Source organism: Cyprinodon tularosa, unplaced genomic scaffold (assembly GCF_016077235.1).
Source record: "Cyprinodon tularosa strain WSP-4 unplaced genomic scaffold, ASM1607723v1 ctg1026, whole genome shotgun sequence".
In the NCBI taxonomy this organism is placed as follows: domain Eukaryota; kingdom Metazoa; phylum Chordata; class Actinopteri; order Cyprinodontiformes; family Cyprinodontidae; genus Cyprinodon; species Cyprinodon tularosa.
In genome coordinates this window covers 118,108-138,400 of record NW_024037812.1, presented here as the reverse complement: position 1 = coordinate 138,400, position 20,293 = coordinate 118,108, and the positions used below count along the sequence as shown (strand labels likewise).

The window sequence follows — 20,293 nt, the reverse complement described above, 5'->3', positions numbered from 1 at the left end:
ACATTATAACTTAAAAATAATGAGACATATAATGTAAAAAATAAATAAAAATAAAACAAGGGAAACAAACATATAAATAAATAAACAAATATTGCTTAATTGCTATATTTCTATTATTAATTAATTGCCAAATTGCTTTTTGGTTGTATGTGTATGCCCAATCTTGTTGTGTTGTGTTTAATTTTGCCTAGATGATATGTAGCTGTGGTTGTCTTGTCTTCTGTGGTTTTATGTTAATGTAACTTTTTAAGCCGCCTTCTTGGCCAGGACTCCCTGAAGAAGAGTTACTTTAACTCAATGGGACTTTCCTGGTTAAATAAAGGTTAAATAAAAAAAATAAAAATAAAATAAATAAATAAAACAAACATAAAATAATAATAGCTAGGGGTTTACATGGAGTTTATGGTCATTTAACTTTGTAGCTTCCTGTCCTAAACAGTCTTTAAGGAAACATATTAGAAGATGCAATATTGTATATGTGAGAGAGGAGTTGCTGTAAAACAATAGTTTACCACAGATTTAAAACTAGTAATAGCATAAAGAAATATGAAAACTCTAAAACAGTCTTTAGACTTTTTATCAGCAATTACTGTGGGTAGCACAACTTGTGTTACAGAAAATAGCAGGCTTTGGAGATATGTTCTGGAGAATCTTGATTTATACCATACTACAGAACATTTCAAAAGGCTGCTGACTTTTTCTATGTTTATAGGTGAAAATAATAAAAACTACAAAAGAGCAACTTTGCTGTTCTTCATAAATGTTGGGAAAATTGTTTAAAAGTTTGTTGCATAAGGGCGTGCTTTGCTTGCCCAGTGTTTAGCGCACAAAACCCAAGTACAGAAAGATTCCTTAGTCCTCGACATGGATGACCCGGGTTCGAATCCTTGGCCGCATGTCTCTCCCTCTCTCATACCTCCTTTCCTGCCAGCCTACTGCCAAAAAACGAGACACTAGTGCCGTAAAAACTCCAAAATGTGCTGTAAAAACTCCCAAAAAAAGGCTCTTGCATAAAAGCTTCTACAACACAATGCTGTTGATGGTAGATTGTTTTGAAGGGTCAGACAGGAAAGCTTGGTAAACAGATCTAACATATCTGAGATGCCGATACCATTTACTGTGAAAGAAAGGCCAACGGAGAGAAAATGTAGAGAATAATGTAGGAGTGCTGCTAGAATTCCAGTTCCCAGATCTGTGTTTTCTATTACTTCTACAACCACTAAAACTTATGTTATAAATGTATGTTATTGGCAAGTGAAACCCTGTCAGAGCTCTCCTTAGATATCAGCCCAGTTACAGTTTTCCCTGCAAAAATAATCTGCTCTCTTGAAAATCTCAAACTCTTGCCACATTTCAGGCATCGAACATAAAAATTTTTTAGTGAAGAATCAACAACTAGTTTTACCCAATCATGAAGTGTAATTAAATATATTGGATATTTTTAACTTTTTTAACAAATAAAAAACTGAAGAGTGGGGTGTGCAAAATGAATCGGCCCCTTTTACTTTCAGTGCAGCAAACTCTCCCCAGAAGTTCAGTGAGGATCTCTGAATGATCCAATGTCGACCTAAATGATACTAAATAGAATCCACCTGTGTGTAATCAAGTCTCCCGATAAATGCACCTGCTCTGTGATCGCCTCAGAGGTCTGTTTAAAGTGCAGAGAGCATCATGAAGAACAAGGAACACATCAGACAGGTCCGAGACACTGGTGTGGAGAAGTTTAAAGCTGGATTTGGAAACAAAAAGATTTCCCAAGCTTTAAAAATCCCAAGGAGCACTGTGCAAGGAATGCACATTTTACCTTGCTGATTCTGATTAAAGCTAATTTTTGAAATAAATTATTTTGTGTATTTTTTTACATAACATTTGCCATTGCTAATGGCATACACAGTAATCTAGTGTACTTTAATTAAATAAATCAATTCAAGCTAAAATGTAAGAGTCTATAATTAGGTCATACTGAGCCTGATCTATTTGTACCATCTATTTGGGGGATATTTATTACCACATTTTGGGCCACTTAATACCAATTTAGCATCAAATAAATGAGGCAGCCTACCTCAGCATTGTCGCTGACCTTATGACCTTATGACCACAGTGTACCAATCTTCTGATGGCTACTTCCAGCAGGATAATGCGCCATGTTATAAAGTGAATCATCTCAGACTCATTTCTTGAAACTTTTCCACTTAAGTAATTGTGAATTGAGCATATTTTATTTTTTATCTTAAATGCAAATTTTTTTTAAAATAATTACTGCTCTAAATGTATTGCTCTGTCAGCTAAAGATCTGTTTTGGTCTCTATACTTTAATTAAATAAATCAATTCAAGCTAAAATGTAAGAGGCTATACTGAGCCTGATCTCTTTGTATCAGAGATTTTCTTACCTTTTAGAAAAATGTCACTTGGGGTAAAACCCCCCCTGCAACCCTGATTTGCATTTGTATAGCTCACAGCATGTTCATTTACATGTTAAAGCCTCCCCTAGAATTCCATGGGGGGGAGGCATGGGGGGAACACCGCCTAAGAAAGTCTACGTCAATTTGTGACAATTTACGGGAGTTTTCGGCGAAGCCTGCAAATTGCCGTAAACTGCCGCTAACCTGAACTTCCACGACAATCTACAGTGCCGCATATTGAAGAAAATCCCTCTTTTCATGCAGTGCCTAGCGCCGCACAATGGCAGCCCACTGCTCCCCAAGGGGAGGGGTTAAATGCCAGTTTCTTCTACTTTCTTCCGGAAGAAATGTGGAAGGTTCCATTTAGTGGAAAGTTTTGTTTCTTTTGGGGAATAAATAAATAAATTCTTAATCAATGTCACTGTTTGTATTCTCATAAAGATTTATCCTCATGTAGCCCGGTGTATAAAGTGAGTCGTCTCCAGAAGAACCTCAGCCCTGGTTTTAGGGTGGCCTTTAAAGGCAGCAGCCTGTCTATTCTAACAATATCTGCACTTGCTACATTCATTTTAATATATTTTGCTCGCATAATTTCTGTTCTGTAAACATGGCAAAAATATAATTCAGATTTATCCTTTTCAGCTTTCAGGTGTTGCTCATTTTCAAAATGGAAGTGAAGCAGAGGAACGTATTGACCTGCGAATTAAGGTCATGGATGCAAATGACAATCCTCCAGTATTTCCTTCAAAGATGGAAGCTAAAGTGTATGAACTCAGCCCTCCAGGTCAGTGGTGCAAATATATAAAAGAGTAAAGATGCTGGTATCTCTGAGGACTAAAAAATTGCTCTGTTTAAAGTGATCCAGATTTGAATGGCATCTTGAAATCCATTACAGATGGATTTATTGTCACATTTTACACTAAACTTTTAGCTGAGTGAATTTTTTTTCCACTGTGGTTTGATTGGCAGGAACTTCAGTTATTAAAATCACTGCCACTGATAGAGATGATCCAGAAACAGCCAACGCTAAGATCGCCTACTCCATCATAAACCAGAAACCCCACAAAGACTTTGGCATTAGCAAGGACGGCTTGATCTATGTCAGCAATCCTAACTTGGACAGAGAAGTATGATTTTTTTGTTTATAAACATAATTAAGGTTTTATCAAACAAACTGTATTTTTACAAAAGCCATTAAAAAGCTAGTTGGTTCCAAGAAAATCTGCCTTTGTAAAATCTGCCTTTGTAGAGGAAAACATTTGGAAGTAGCTGCTGAAGGACTCAGGATGTTAAGCCCTTAGACCTGCGTTACCAGAACTAATGGACCAATCACCTCTTCTCTCTGCTGGATATGGGAAGCAGTCATTGCTATGGCAACAATTTGCCTATTCGATCCGTACCATCGGCTTATTTGCCCATGTGCAATCAGATATCCAGAATCAGAAATACTCTAATAATCCCAGAGGGAAATTACTTAAATTCCTCCAGTTCGCCATAAATAATGTAATCCTTGTACTAAAAGAACTTATTTCAATCCTTCAATCACATTTTTTATGATTTTTCTGAGAAAATTAATGTTTTTTGCATTTTCTCTGTTAAACTGCTTCTCTGATGTCATCATGGAACATGCTCAGAGCAGTCCAGCCAGATATGATTAAACCATGTTTATCTGCATTTTAGTTGTTTCTTTCTTTAGATTACGCACTCTATACCATAATGTTAACATGAAAGGAAAACATAAAACTCAAAAAGACTAGACTTATGTTTAAATCCGAAGCTGATAAAGTTAGCTCCTGAAAGTAGCGTAGCATCCCATTTCAGTCTCAAACTAGTGATAAAAAAGAAAGGATTTAAATGCATTTATTTTCTCAGGAAATACATTATAACCCTTTAACACATTATAGTTCAGTACACTTTTTTTACAAAGTAAAATTGACATTGCCCCAAAAGTATATCTAGTTGCGGCAATGAGCTGATGGTATGGTCATGCTACCGGTATGGGTCGTGCTACCGGCATGGGTCGTGCTACCGGTATGGGTCGTGCTACCGGTAGGGGTCGTGCTATTGGTATGGGTCGGGTAGTGACATGCTTGGCTCTCTGGTGCAGGATTACATGAAATCATACACTTTTTAATTGGATCCAGATGTCTTTTACCCTAACTTGTGATTTTCTATCAATGTAACGAAGATGCAGCAAATCGACAGAACTTAGATTTGAATGTTTTCACCTCCATTAAATTGCAGTTAGACCCTCTGCCAAATTCCAGCCAATCTACACTGATGCAGGCTCACTAATTAATGGCTAATTAAAGGTCCATTTGCCTTTTCTACTACTATGTGATTTGGGATGGCCCTCAAAGTGGTGGACCCTCCACTGGAACACGCAAACAGAGGGTTATTGCATACAATACAATTGCGTACAATGTTTTCAATCGTTGTACATTGCTACAGGTCAAACTGTATGACGAAACCGCAGGCTTTAAAAGTTCACGGCTCAAGATGTTTGTTCTTTGACTGTAAGACCCAACGCTCTGATGGATCTACCTGCTCACACTGTACATTTAAAAACCACACGTTGGACAGTGGAGTAGATGAAGGAAGGTCTCGAAAGTAGAGAACAAGAGCCGATGATGAAGCCAGGTTGTTATTTATAGCTTTACCATCACCTGAAAGTGTCCGAAAATGGGGTGTAGAAAAGGAACTGGCCTTGCCACCGTTAGGCTAGCTCTAACTGCTATTTTCCTTTCAGGAAGAAGATACATACATTCTAACAGTGACTGCTGGAGATCTATACGGTGAGCCAGGTGGACACATTACAACAGGCACCGTCACTATCAAAATCCAAGATGTCAATGACAATCCTCCAACTCTAGAAAAATCTGAAGTAAGTTGCTTCATGCAGCGTTTGTGTGTTGATGTCACTGCTTTTATTGGCTGTAGAACTTGGCAACATCTTCAAGTCAAAGAATTTTGATGAACAAATGTCCTGTTTGAATGAATATTACCGTAATGCATCCTTTTACCCTCTGTGCCTTCTTCGCAGTATGAGGCAACCATTTTGGAGAACACACACAATGTTGAGGTGATGAGGCTCAAAGCAGGAGACCTGGATGAAGAGAACACAGACAACTGGGATGTTGTTTATGAAATCGTCAAAGGGAACGAGGCCGGATATTTCAGCATAAAAAAAGATCCCATAACCGGCGAAGGCATCTTAATGCTTGATAAGGTATCCTGCTATTCTTTTTCTCTACATCTTAGGGTGTGTGGTTGGGCCCCAAAGGATTCCTCCTCTTCTGATATTTCAGTTCAGCTGATTACACAACTTGTAATCTCAAGGCACCTACCAGAGAATAATCAATTATCATCCAGTCAGATTAGCTAAAAGTTTTCTGTCTAACTGACTTGTTGCAGAAGACGAGGCCTTTTTAATCTTATTTAGGATAAAAAATATTATTTTAAAAAGAGGAAACATGTTGAATATTACAATAATTTAAGATGAAGAAGAAAGGTGCATTTAGTGCTTTAAGAATATAGTTTGATAAAAAAAATACAAAACAGCCAAAGCAATTATCTAGAATCGTAACAGTGAAAGAGCCACTGTTGCTACTTTAAAAAAAGCAATGGGGACTGTGCAAACTTCAACAGCTTTCAAGGCAAAAAATTAAATGAATGAAATAAACTTTCTTGCCCTGATAATCGAATCCTGCCTCAGTGCGTCAACCAAAGCCAGATATTACGGGTTCCAGGCAAGGAAGACGCGTTTATCTACTGCTTCTGCCTTTAAAACCGCCATGTAGGCATGCTTCAGTGGCCCAGTGGTTAGCGCGCATGACTCATGCATGGAGGCCTCAGTCCTCGACGCGGGCGACCCAGATTCGATCCCACTCGTGTACCTTTGTCGCATGTCTCTCCCTCATTCTCATACCGCCTTTCCTGTCACCTATTGTCCAAAATAAACAACTCCTCAAAAAACTAAGAAAGTGCGCTGTGGCAGTTTGCAGGATGACCCTCTGTCCTAATTACCCTCTCAGAGGGGCTTCTGGTTGCTGGGATGCACAAGTAGCGCTTTGCTAGGCAGTTCCTGCTTGGGAGGTGTTTTTGCATCACAGCAGTCGATGAGTTTCAGTGCCAGGATGTGGTTGTCCAACTCCATTTCTACCATTTCTTTGTCAGTGAGTTCTGTGCTGGTGTGAGGGGCATGATTTCTTAACAAAAGCCCTAAAGGATTTTCCCTGTTTCATTTTGGCGGGGGCCACTGTAGCAGCTTCTGTCTCCTTATCTCTTGCTCCCTGGGTTGTGGCTGAAATGGAAAGGTTCTGGTTTCCTCGAACATCTTAGACACGCCCCTCATTTTCATGGCATCAATCTTTCCCTGCTTCATATGCTGTCCTTTAAACCATGGGTCCATCATTGTTGCAACATCCAGCAGATCATCTGTTTCATGGTCAGCATAGTTTTCATCCATGTATGCCATGAATGTCTCCTTCATGTCTTTTTGAGTTCTGTTTCATCATCAGATATTTTCAGAATCTGAGTTCTGAGGAAGTGGAGCATCATCTAAGGTATGACACACTCACCAGAGAGTCAATCTGGGACCTCCAGTAGCGGACAGAGGACCTCATGCATACACTCCAACACCTCTCGGCCTTACCAGGAAAGAACAAAGCACCTTGAGGTGTTACTGGCCCAGAGTAATCAGAGATGTCTTGGCGCTGTCCCGATACCACCAAACCTTTTTAATGGTGTGACCCCTACCCAATGGGTGACTGTCACCAGCTTGTGTTGGGGTGGGGAAAACTGTTCCTGAGAAACAACAAAGTCTCTCTTTTTCTTTCAAGAAAAACTGAAGGAAACCACTTCTTCTCCACCACAACCAAAGTTTGTTCTACCCGCTTGTCTTTTCTTGCCTGCTCTGAGAAATAAATGAAACATATGAAGAAGTAATCTGACAGGACATTTTATGTTCCTGATTTTTTGTCTCCAGTTTCGATTTATATTTACAAATACATTATACAAGTTTTTGAAAGGGCAAGCACGAAAAGACCCTTAGAATTACTAACTAAGATAATACTAATAATAAGATTGGTACTTACTAATTCTGCTTACCAAAAGTCGAGTAAAGGTGATACCCAAAGCACTGCAGTCGAGTGCAGTTATTGAGGGATGAGGCCTTCACCTAACCTGACTCCGCCAGATGGATTTGCTCCGCATATCCATCTGGAAATCTTCCGTTGAAGTAATTTTGGGAAGGGGCGAAAATACTGGTTAGCTGATTGGCCTATGTTGGTGATAGACTGGCCAAATAAACCAATCAGATCAACGAAGCATATGACGTACTAACAGAGCGACGACGAAAACACAAGCCAGGCTACTCTTGCCGAAACCAGTCGGGAGAAGAGCAAAAACATCTTTTCCTCTGAGAAAAGCCTCCAGAGCAGTGTTTTGCTCTTCTTTCAGTGAAGAAATACTCTGTAATTCCCATAAAACTTGCTCGATAGCCACGCTAACGCTAGTTTCATTGGCTGAAGCCGCCATGTTCTTTAGACTAAACTGTCGCGCTTCTCGTTGCGTCACTCCTCAACCCGCCTCAAAGCCAACGCTGATTGGACGTTCGTTTGGTGAACGGCTCCAAATTTTCTTTAACGGAGAGTCTCCGGACTGATCTGCGAGTGAAACCTTGAAAGCTCGCGAGATCAGGATGGTCTCACGAGGCTAGCCTTCACCATCACTCTCAGTCCTGATGCAAATCTGTCTATATTCACTGAGGCCGCTTTCATGCATGTATTTCTCTCAGTCTAGCAGAAATTACTGTTACTACCCTAACACATGTCAACTCAAGGCACTTTACAGAGAGAATACAGATTGGTTAGAAAAAACATTTTATTGCATCCAATTGTTGTCTTGCAAGACATGCTCCTCCTGGATGACCCTGCATCGATGACCTTGGCTTACATTTTGTCACTGAATCCCTCACATTGAGCATGCATGTAGCGATAGTGGAAAGAAAAACTCCCTTTGAACAGGAAAAAAACTCCAGCAGAACCAGGCTCATCTGCTGAGGCCCACTGGGGTTCAAGGAGACAGAAGCAGACATAGAAAAAGAAGCATAGATACAAAAGGCAACTGTCAACCAGCTCCACAGAAAACACACAGCCAGGCAGCCAAGCTCCGAGCCAGCTCCCATGTCAGAGGATGAAGAGAACACATCCAGTTAGTCACAGTCAGAGAAACAAGAAAGGAGGTTCCTATGTCCTGCAGCAGCACAATCATATAGCAGCACCAACATAGAAAATAGCTCGATAGCTTAAATATATTGTATGAGGTGTAAGAAAGGTAGAGCCACAATAAAGGCCCAGTAGTAACATCTGTCTGGACTGTAATTCTCCACCACCGGATCAGGCTTATAATGCTCTACCTTATATGATCTTCTGAAAAGAATGCAGTTTGAAGACATTTGCTTTTTAAATCCCAATCTTGGTCTAAATATTTAGCAAGGAGGCTCACATCTGTTTCCGATGTGTGACCTGACCTATATTTTACCATCCAGCTGATCCCTTGTTTTTTTCTCCATTCTTACAGGAAGAATATTTTTTAGACATAGGCTTAGACAGATTTTATTTGTTATTTTGTGCACACAAGTATAAACAGAAAGAAATTTAGTTTAGTACAGCTCTCTAGACTATTTCATTTTTTTAAAGTGCAGCCTTGGTAAGGAAAGCAGCATTGATAAAAACATTTATAAATTGCACAAGTATGCAAAAAACAGCGGAAACAAGTATGAACGAGGGAGGAAAAATAGCATGGCTGCAACTTGCGACTTTAACAATCACCAAGCTGTCTACTACAGTAGAATTAGTTTCACTAATGCCTGATGCCAAAGGTAGTCGTTCATTTTAAGATACCATAGCTAAACTGCACCTTCAATTCGGCAAACAGTGAGGGTTAGGTCCCTAGATGCCCTAGCATCTGGAGACAACATCACGACGGTTTAACATTGATGATGTCATTAGTTTGACAGAAATCAGGAAAGTGAACAATGGAGAGCAATGTGTAAGGCCGGGCATACACTGTACAATATTTTAAATCGTTCTACTTGGCTACAGCTCAAACTGTACAACGAAACCACAAGTTCACGGCTCACAAAATCTGTTAGAAATAGAAATTGAACTTGGTTGATTTCACAATGGAGAAATTCACTCTGCATCTAATCCCTCCCCTTGGGGAGCAGTGGGCTGCCATTGTGCGGCACCAGGGTAGCAGTGTGGGGTTAATGGTCTTGCTCAGGGACCCAGAGTGGCAGTCTTTGGGGATCGAACTACTTACAACCTTCTTACAACCGTCTCAGAGCACAGCCCACTGCTCTAACCACTAGGTCAACACTCCTCCGACTGTTCTTAACCTATACAACCCCATGCTGTGATGTGATCTACCTGCACACACTTTACGTCCAAAAAATAGACGTTCAACTCAGCGCCGAGAGATTGAGTTGGTCGCTCTCGGCAATCTAAAAGATGAAGAATTCCCTCGTTTGCACATGCGCAATACGCAAAGTTCTGGTAAATCAGCTCTTAGACACTCATAGCTCTGCTTCAATAGCCCATGAACTCCTCACGAGGGCGGCCTAAGATTCCCGATTGGGAGGTGGCCGTGAGAGGCTAATTACAGGATGAACGATGAGGCCGAAACCCTGCCCGATCCCAAAAATTCTCGCAGGACTGGAGAATTGGCCCAAAAAGGGCAAAAACTCACACAGTGTATGCCCTGCTTAAGGAAGCTAGGGTATTTTAAGTGTGCTGTATTATTTGGCTCTTTTGTCCCTCCTAATCTCTCTTACTTCATGTTTATCGAATGCTAGCAGAGTTGTTTCGCCTTGCTATATCGGACGCAACTGACTGAAAGTTTTGACTTAGGCTCGTTGCGCTCAGTGGTATCACATAAATTAGCGGATGGACCTGGGTCTGGTGCTCCCACTGTATCCCAAATGGAGCTGACCTGTTTGAAGGCGATTTTAGCCCAGGTTGTTTTCCGAGTCGTTTGACCCGGTCGAAACCAGTCAGTGAGCAATTCCCACTGTACCTAACAGCTGGATGTTCCTGGGTTTAAACAGGGGTATAAGAAGTCTAACCACTTTCTCTTATTGATGGTATTACAAAAATCTGCAGTTTTTAAACAACTACTTTTTCATACTGAGTAATATTGTGAAACTGGAAACCAGCGCTAGTAGATACTTGACAAATTTTAGGACAACTTGGCTTCAAACATTATCTTTCCCCCTTTAAATCTAAAATCAACTTTAAAAACAAAAGCAATAGACTAAAAATTTCTGACATCAGATGCATTGAAAGTACAAATTATTATAGGGCTTCATCAATGTTTATTGCCTTGCTTACTCTTCCTTTATCAATAGAAGAGGGCAAAACACTTAAGGAGGAGGAAAACTTTGAAAAAATTTGGTTTTAAAGAAGAGAAAGGGTATAGTTTCTTTACTCTTCAGGTTCAAGTCTTTTCATTTTTGATGGATTGTCTGGAATGTCTATTCCCAGAATCAAGAACATCCTATAAAACTGCAAATAGACATAAGATTTCATTAAACTTATAACAAAAAAGTGATAATCTGCATCTGCGCTGTTTCTCCCCATGTTAGCATTGTGTAACTTGCCTTTCAAAAATGATTTGGTGGAGAGCAGGTCTTGGCCTCCAGGGTGTACAGATGCCAGAATCGATACTACAAGGCCAAATGCGTTTATTTCTACATGCCACAGTGTAAATACTCCACAAGTTTTTGTTTCTCTCTGTTATTTTCCAGGCTGTGGACTTTGAGGATGTAAAAAACCTGGACCTAGGGCTAGCGGTGCGCAACAAGGCCCCCATGTTTGACGGATCTATTCCCAATGGTGGAGCTAGTATTGGTTTTGGAGGAGGTCCCAGTGGTGCCAGTGGTGCCAGTGGTGCCAGTGGTGCCTCTGGTGCCAGCGGTGCCAGCGGCTCCAGCAGCTCCGGCGGCGCCACTGGAGCCAGTGGTGCCTCTGGCGCCAGCGGCGCCAGCAGCTCCAGTGGCTCCAGCAGCTCCTCTGGAACCGGTGGATCCGGTGGAAAATTCAAAACCTATCCAATCAAAATCAATGTGAAGAACCAGGCAGAAGGACCACATTTTGAACCAGCAGTCAAAGCTATTCCAGTCACAGAAGGAAGCGAGTCCTTCACCATTGGTCAAGTCATCTCCAGTTATCCTGCAATGGATAAAGACACTAAGAAACCAGCAGAGAACGTCAAGTCAGTGATTAAACAAATCTAAGACCTTAGAAAATGTAATAAAAGCTCCTTTTGTCACATTGACTTATATAATATTTTCTATATATTGTGTTTAGATACTTAAAAGGAAACGACCCTAACAACTGGATTACCATTGACCCTGAGACAGCGGAAATAAAACTGATGAAGGTGCCTGACAGGGAATCTCCATTGCTGGTTAACGGAACATATTTTGCTGAAATTCTCTGCATTTCAGAAGGTACAGTTTTATTATCAGAGTCCGAATTTATTAAGACTAAAAAAAAAACTAGGTTGGTGTTTGCCCTAACATTTACACAACTACTCAACAATTATATCAACTAGTGGTAGAACATTATTACATTTTTAAATCCCAATTACAGGCTCTGTAATGATCACAATCTAATTTATAAAAAACTATCCATTTTTTCTTGTATTTAATAAATTATTTAGGTTATTCAACCATCAGATTGGTTAAATGTTAGGTTAGAATCATTATAATCATTTAGCTTCATTTAGAAACCCCTGATATTTCATGTAACTTCTTTTAATCACTACTTCTATAGAAGTGTGAACAATCTGTGAACAATAATTATAGCACAATTCCTGCCACTATATAATCTAATATGCCACAATATATCTATAGCAACAAGGCAAACACTATTTCCTCTAAGGGTTTTACATTTGTTAGAAACAGAAGATAAAGTTTCATTTCTAATACTGACAGAACTGTTACACTTTAGCTCTGGATAAAGCATCACCTTTAGGAGTTTAACAATTGTCTTTCAATTCTAACGGGGCATCTATGGGCATGTTGAAGCATGACATCACATGTGCAAGACCCCGCCCCCCAGTCTGCTGCTGGAGAGCGAAAACTCTTGCGCTGCATATTGTTTTTTTTAGCCATCAAGTTACCGAGCTAATGTGCTAAATGTGGATCTAAAATGTGAAAAATCTGCTTAAGAACATTCTTTATAGGAGAAATTTTATTCAATTCAGTTTATTTCTATAGCGCCAATTCACAACACATGTCATCTCAAGGCCTCAGCAATTCCTCACACTAAGAATGCTTGTAGCGACAGTGGAGAGGAAAAACTCCCTATAAAAAGGTAGAAACCTCCAGCAGAACCAGGCTCAGTTTGAGCGGCCATCTGCTGAGGCCGGCTGGGGTTCAAGGAGACAGAAGCAGACATAGAAAAAGAAGCATAGATACAAAAGGCAACTGTTAATCAGCTCCACAGGCGGCCCTGTCCAAGATGATGAAAAGGGGTCCCTACTCCCTCCAGCAGTCTAAGCATATAGCAGCAAAAATGCAGAAAATAGCTCAGGATAACCTAAGTATTTTCAATGAAGTATAAAAATGTAATACTCTGTCCTTTCCTCCGTCTCTGAGATTAAAGTCCGAACCTACACTGTAAATGATGGACTGTTTTTGCTTCACCATGGCAGATATGCCAGATAAAACAGCAACTGGCACTATTGCCATCCAAGTAGAGGATTTTAACGACCACTGCCCCACGCTGACCAGTGAAGTCCAGTCCATGTGCACAACCAAAGACAGCGTCATTGTTAATGCCCAAGATGAAGATGCATTTCCTAATGCAGCGCCGTTTGAGTTTATCATCAACCCAAAAGGCACAGAGGGAAAATGGCACGTGGAGCGCTACAACGGTAACACAATATGTCATTTGCAGAGAAAATCTGAATGAATTATTAATAACACTGACAAACAGTTTGTGTTTTTAGAGTTTCAGATTTTTGTGACTTTCACCTAGTGCTTGATTGTTTTACCTGATTTTACTTCCAGGAACAAATTCTTGATATTTAAATGCAAAAAAAACAGAAAAAAACAAACAAGAAGTTTTCTTGTTTCTCCTTTAAATTAAAATCTTGTGTAATACTATTTTAATTTCTTTCAAAACATCCATTGTCTCCTGGGGCACCGGCGTGGGGCAGGCCTCCCCGGTAGGGGGTCGCTGGTTTGCAGTACAGCAAAAGATGCTCTTTATAACTTCACATTTTGCATTCAAAAGGGGGATATATTTTTCCTGCTATGTCTTTTACTTTGTCTGCCTGAAATGCATAGCACTTAAAAATTTACAAAAATTAATTAAAAAAAATTATAAATGTTGTTATCCCTATTGGAAGAAATTTGTGATTCAAGATGTTTCTGACATATTAAAATTAGTTTTATTTTTTTAAATAGCTTCTATTTTGATATGACCCTCTCTAATGTATGATTTTTTTAAAGAAAAGCAAATTTCTCTTTAATCTCTCATGAACTCCGATGATCAAATCATTGTTGGATCCAACAGAGAGTGCAGCTATTTTGAGGGTGGAGGAGGAGCTTTGGCCTGGTGTCTATAAACTGATGGTGGAGGTGAAAGACCAGCAGGGAAAGTCTTGTGAAACCCCACAAAAGTTGGATGTCCATGTCTGTGTCTGCGAGGATGGAGTTGTCTGTGCAAACCGAGCCTACATGGGTGGGACTGAGAAACTGTCGGAGCTTGGAGCTGCAGCCATCGGCCTGCTTTTTCTGGGACTGTTGCTTTTACTGCGTAAGTATGGTGGAGTTTAAACTACTTTAAGGATCATACTTTTACCCTTTAGCAGCTCTCAGTCCCCATTATCTTTTTAAGCCTTTCCTTAAAGCCACTGGTGATCTAGCTTTAGTTAGTAGGACGATGATGATTTGCCCACACTGAGCTGGGTACAGTCACTACTGATATTGGTGTCCTTTCCACATGGTTGGAAGAACCTTAAAACAACCTAACAGGGCTGACTCAGCTCCCTCTTCTGATCTTGGTGCATTTCTTTTTGGCACAAGTGGCCTCTGGACAGCTTGTTTATACATGGTGGCTAAAACAGGGTGTTGCTATGTTGCTATGTACATTCCATTCAATTCAATTTATTTCTATAGCACCAATGTACATCATGTCATCCAAAGCACTTTACAGTTCACCAGATCATCCAATGAAATTGGTTCAAAATTTTCTATCAAAGGAAAACCAGCTGATTGCATCGACTCATTGACTCTTCAGCAATCCCTCACACTAAGCATGCTTGTAGCGACAGTGGAGAGGAAAAACTCCCTCTGAACAGGAAGAAACCTCCAGCAGAACCAGGCTCAGTGTGAGCGGCCATCTGCTGAGGCCCACTGGGGTTCAAGGAGACAGAAGCAGACATAGAAAAAGAAGCATAGATACAAAAGGCAACTGTCAACCAGCTCCACAGGCGACCCCGTCCAGGAAACACACAGCCAGGCAGACGAGCTCCGAGCCAGCTCCCATGTCAGAGGATGAAGAGAGCACATCCAGTTAGTCACAGTCAGAGAAACAGGACTACACTGGAAAACAGGCCAAGCTCCAACATCTAGAAACAAAGGTGTTGATGGCAGCAGCACAGCTGATATTTCTCTCCAGGATGGAGTCACAGCCAAACAGGAACAGACCAGATGAAGCTACTATGAGAAAAAGCAGAGAGAGCAGAACGTTAGAGATTGAACTAACAGATTCTGCAGAGTGGGAGAACAGAGATAGAATGAAGCAGAATGATGGAAAAGGGGTCCCTATGTCCTCCAGCAGTCTAAGCCTATAGCAGCAGAACTATAGAGATAGATCAGGATAACCTGAACCACTCTAACTAGAAGCTTTATCAAACAGAAAAGTTTTAAGCCTCATGCATGTCTGACCTTCTTCTCCTGCTCATATGTCAGGGTCACATTGGGACTGTTGCCTTTCTCCAGCAGTCTTTTGGTGGGGTCAACACTGGACAGCTTGCCAGTCTATTACAGGTCAATTTAGAGACATCAATTAACCCAAAATACATGTTTTTTTAAACAGAGGGGGAAAAAACATGAAGAACATGCAAACACCATGAAGAAACACCCTAGGCTGGGAATCGAACCCAGGACCGTCTGGCTCTGCTCCACCATGCAACCATTTTACTGGATGCAAATAAAAATCTGACAAACTCTTAGCAACACTTGGATTGTAGCAGAGGCATGGCTAACATCACCATATGCTAGAAAAAAGCACTGGTGTCTGAAGATTAATGATCTAATCTAATTACATCACTTGCATTGTCAGCAATAGCTGACGAAAGAATGTGAACATTAGCCAGAATAGTGTTGGCGAGCTCTTTTGTTAAGTAGTATGGATGAAATCTCACAGTTTGATATCCTTCAATATCATGTCCTGGCTTCCCCCCTCTGTGTTACTGCCGAGCTCTCTTTACATCTCTCTCTGTTTGTAATGTCAGTAAGCTGGGCAGAGAGGCAACATGATCCTATAAACTAGTAAGCTGTTAGTTTTCTCTCAGTTAATTATGTTAAATTACTTTTCTTCCAGTCATTCCTTTGTTGATGATCCTCTGCCAGTGTGGAAGTGCGGCTAAATATAAGGACCTCTTTACTGATGTGCCTTCGACAAAATCTCATCTCATTCACTACGACACTGAAGCCCCCGGAGACAATGTGGTGAGACAAACATTCTTAGATATTTTTGAAAGATATTTATGATCTAAGTTAATGATATGGGGGGTGGTGGCATAGTGGTTAGGGCATAGAGCTTGGAATCCTGAGGTTCTAAATTTTGAGCCCCACTCCCTCTCTGGGTCCCGGAATAAGACCCTTAACCCCACACTGCTCCCCGGGTGCCGCACAATGGCAGCCCACTGCTCCCCAATGGGAGCGGTTAAATGAAGAGTGAATTTCTCAAATGTGAGATCAATAACGTTACATTATTATTAGTGTTGCACCGATACTAGTATCAGGCGGGCCCTGATCCAGCACTGCAATGGTGGTATCGGTATCGGCGAGTACCAACAAATAGGACACCGATACCATTTTAAGAGCCAAAAGTTTCTTCAACTATTGTCACCCATTCCAGGTAGACAATAAAAAGTTATACTGGATTCACTTTGTATTAGTCTGTTTCCTGCTTCACAAAGGTAGGCAGCAGCTTAACAAAGCCATGATGGTGATTATTTTACATCCAAGTAGTCTGCAGTTCTTCATAGATACACACACATCAGTTTCAAACAAATGGTATTGGTATCGGCTGATACTGCACAGCCAAGTATCGGGTATCCGGGCCAATAAATGGCATCGGTGTAACACTCATTATTATTATTATTACCCGATTTGACAGAAAACATAAAGATTTTGCTCCAATAATTGTTGCGTTGATCTTTTGCAGGAAGCTGCTGCTTTGCTGAACTTTCCAACACAGAATATAAAGGGTGTGGATCTACAATATGTAGAAGCTCTGCCAGGGGCTGGATTTGAAATGCAGCAATCGGTGGCTTCCATGAATCAGGGCATGTTCCAAGGTGTGTCCTCAAATGGCTTCAGAGACGAAATGGGGATGAACATGTGGGAAGGCAGTGGCTTTGAGTCCGAAACTCGAGAGTCAAGAGGATATCATGACTTGGCTTTACCAGACAGCTTCCTTTCACTCTACTACATCCAGGTGAAACCTCATTTTCTATTGAAAATATAAATCATGTCAGTTTGATTGAAATATTTGTGCATTCTCTGCTGCTTTGGTCCAACATGTGGTGTTTCTGTTATATCAATGCAGCCATTGTAATGGAAGCTGTGTTCATTCATGAAACTTAGTGGCTTTGGTAGCTGAGCACAGAGGTAACTGTAACTGTAAAGTGCTTTTGAGTCTCCTGGCCTTTAAAGGCGCTGTATAAATATATAAGAGCATTTACCATTTAGCAGCATTTGATTTTCATTTGCTGGAAGGTTAAAGATCAGAGGAGTCTGCTAATCAAGGTACTTATTAAACAAGCTGTTACCAGGGAATTAATTGCCATTTTATTTATACAAATAATGTAGGATCACAATTATCAGAAAAATTAGGATTGAATTAAGAGACAAACTATAGGAAAAGTAAATAAGCAGATTGATCCCAATAGAGATTTATTTTCTGTTAGTTGAGTGACAGATGAAAACAATCGTTCCCCCAATCTCTGTTTTTAACTAATGTTAAAGATGGCTTCGTCATTAAGGAACTATTTTAGAGTAAATCTTTGTTATTCTTTTTTTTTGCTTTATTCTGATAACTGACTAACTCTTCTTTCAACAACAGAAGACCAGTGGAGATGAGAACGTTAAGATAACAGATAACCAGCTGGTGTACGACTATGAGGGAGAGGGCTCCCCTGCTGGCTCCGTGGGATGCTGCAGTCTTCTGGATTCAGACAATGACCTGAGTTTCCTTGATGATTTTGGACCGAGGTTTAAAAAGCTTGCTGAAATATGTGGTGGCAAAATAGTCCAATCTGAGATGACGACACAAACGGAGACTCCTCTACCTAATGTTCCTGTGAGCAACGTTCGAGTGTCAGAGCCAGATTTGTTGACCAGCCAAGAGTTGTCCCATATGTCCATTGTGCAGTCGGCCAACTCCAGAACCGAGCAGAGGTTAGCCAGTGAAAGAAGGGAGCAGTCTGAGATCAGGGAGAGCAAGGCCGCAGTGAAGGAAGGGATGACCTCAGTGCAGGCAGGGATGGCGCACCAGAACCAGATGGTAGTTCTAAACCAACAGCAACCCGTCTACTTTACCACCGCGCCTATGATGCAGCCCATGCACTATGTTGTTCAGCAGCCCCTTCAGAATGCAGTGATACTAGCTGAGGCACCTGCCTCCAGTCTTCAGCACATGGTAATGGTTAATGGCACTGATATCGCCTCATCCCAGGGAGTTATTGTTCAAGGTCAGACAATGATGCCCAATGTACAAACCCAGAGCCTTGGGGCAGTGCTGGTTGACAGCAGGGGGAACCAGGGAACCACTGGGAACCTGATCTCTGGCTCCCAAAACATGATGTTTGTTGAAAGCAATGTCCCTGCTGGATCTGTGAGAGTACTAAACGGTAACCAGGTTAGCCTTGCTCAGGGTGGTGCGACACTAAACGAGTTATCAGGATCTCAGACAATCATTAAGAAGCGGGAGTCAAACAGCAGAGGGCAGCAGAGTCAGGGTGGAAAAGGTTCTTTCCAAAAGTCTGAAGTCTCGCGTGGTCAAAGGGTTCATGTGATCAGTGGTGCATCCGGCGGCTCTGAGGGAAGCACCTCTTCCTACACCCTTACTACATCCACCAACAATGGAGTAGTTGTTGGGCAGAAGAACAGAGTAATGAACTAGAGACGCTGCGTCTACTGCAGGCAAAAATCACCTATGGTGTGGTCTAGGGTGATGGGAGCTTATCTAAAGCAGGTGTTTGGGTTAAGCAATAGTGCCCAAAGGTTGTAGCGCAGTTACCTTTGTTCTTATGTCCTGTAAAGTTAGCTGAAACTGCACAGGCTTTGTTTGGGAATAGCTTCTATGTTTCCATAGCCTAAAGATGCCTGGAATTTAAAAGTAATGAGAAGTTTCTACTATGGCCCTTAAATTTCCCTTACCTAAAGTAGATAGATCCAGAATGTATAGATACTAACAGCCAATCATATTAACAACTATACAACATCCTGAGTGGATCTCATATGGGACAAAAGTTAAACTGTAATGTAGGCTCTTCTTGAGTTTTAAGATTTAAATTGCATTAAAAAGTAAACCGTAATCTTGCCTAAAATCCTGAAATAATGTGTCATATTTAGCTTTAGGCAAAAATGCAACTTCTAGCACAAAGTAACGAGACATATTAAACCCCCCCAGGTAGCTGAGTTTATTACTGATCAAATTAAAGCTTTGTCTGTTGTGCACCTTATTAAACACCCGGCAGGTTTTAGAAATACTCTTATGTATTCCTGCTGAAAATAAAGGTAACTGTAAAGAGCTGATTCCAGCTGCTTAAGCCGTGTAAACGTAGGGGAGATTATATTCTTTTATCACAGATACTGTCTGATATTTGCTTCGAGGAAATGGAACGCTGTCACCGTCTACAGATATCTATGCTGTCACTCTGTAGCTTAGCATGGTTAAGATAACTGATACACACTCACATGCTGTGTCACAATATCCTGGCAGGGACTTTTCATTGACATCCGTTCATATTGCATGTATTCCTGTGGCCTAACCCTCACCAGCACATCCCTAACCTTAACAATAACCCAAACTAAACCTAAGCCCCGCCCCTAAAAGAGAACTTCTCCCCATAGGGATCAGCCATTGGTTCCCACAAGTATATATGAGTCCCCAAAATATAGGATATATCTGGGACAGGGTAACACATACATACACACACACACACCCACACACCTACACACTCACTTAAATAAGGTTTCATGTTGGTCAGGGTATTTTCTTTAAAATTACTTTTTTTATTATGCTGACTAAAATACTGAGATCTGTCTCTTGTTCACTGGTGACAAGATTATTTCCTTGGGTGTAAAAATTCTTGCCATCCTATTAAACACTTAAAATTCTGGAAATGTTTTTTTGGTTTGTTTTTTTTTATTGTCAAAAAGTATTGGTAAATGTTGTTGCTTAAAGAAAGACTTGTATGTCTGCTATTTCTAGTTGCAGCTAAAGAACAAGTGTGATAATAAATAAATATTATTCTTCTGTTTAGATGTGGTTTTTCTTTAATAATTGTTTCCTCAGCTAGAGCATAGTGATATGTTATATAATCAGTCTAAATATTATTCTGATCTATGGAAGCTCAT

General features: G+C 40.7%; 1 protein-coding gene across 1 annotated transcript in view; it reads left to right on the top strand.

Moving 5' to 3' along the window:
- dsg2.1 (desmoglein 2, tandem duplicate 1) overlaps positions 1–20,059 on the top strand; it is a 30,513-nt gene extending 10,454 nt beyond the window's left edge. Inside the window, exons 4-14 of the mRNA XM_038280360.1 lie at positions 3,046–3,187; positions 3,373–3,530; positions 5,153–5,287; positions 5,447–5,632; positions 11,213–11,679; positions 11,775–11,917; positions 13,126–13,347; positions 13,992–14,234; positions 16,026–16,153; positions 16,875–17,147; positions 17,775–20,059. Coding sequence (XP_038136288.1) covers positions 3,046–3,187; positions 3,373–3,530; positions 5,153–5,287; positions 5,447–5,632; positions 11,213–11,679; positions 11,775–11,917; positions 13,126–13,347; positions 13,992–14,234; positions 16,026–16,153; positions 16,875–17,147; positions 17,775–18,833 — 3,156 coding nt within the window. The 3' untranslated portion in view covers positions 18,834–20,059. The remainder of the gene's footprint in view (positions 1–3,045; positions 3,188–3,372; positions 3,531–5,152; positions 5,288–5,446; positions 5,633–11,212; positions 11,680–11,774; positions 11,918–13,125; positions 13,348–13,991; positions 14,235–16,025; positions 16,154–16,874; positions 17,148–17,774) is intronic.
- Positions 20,060–20,293: the final 234 nt, after the last annotated feature.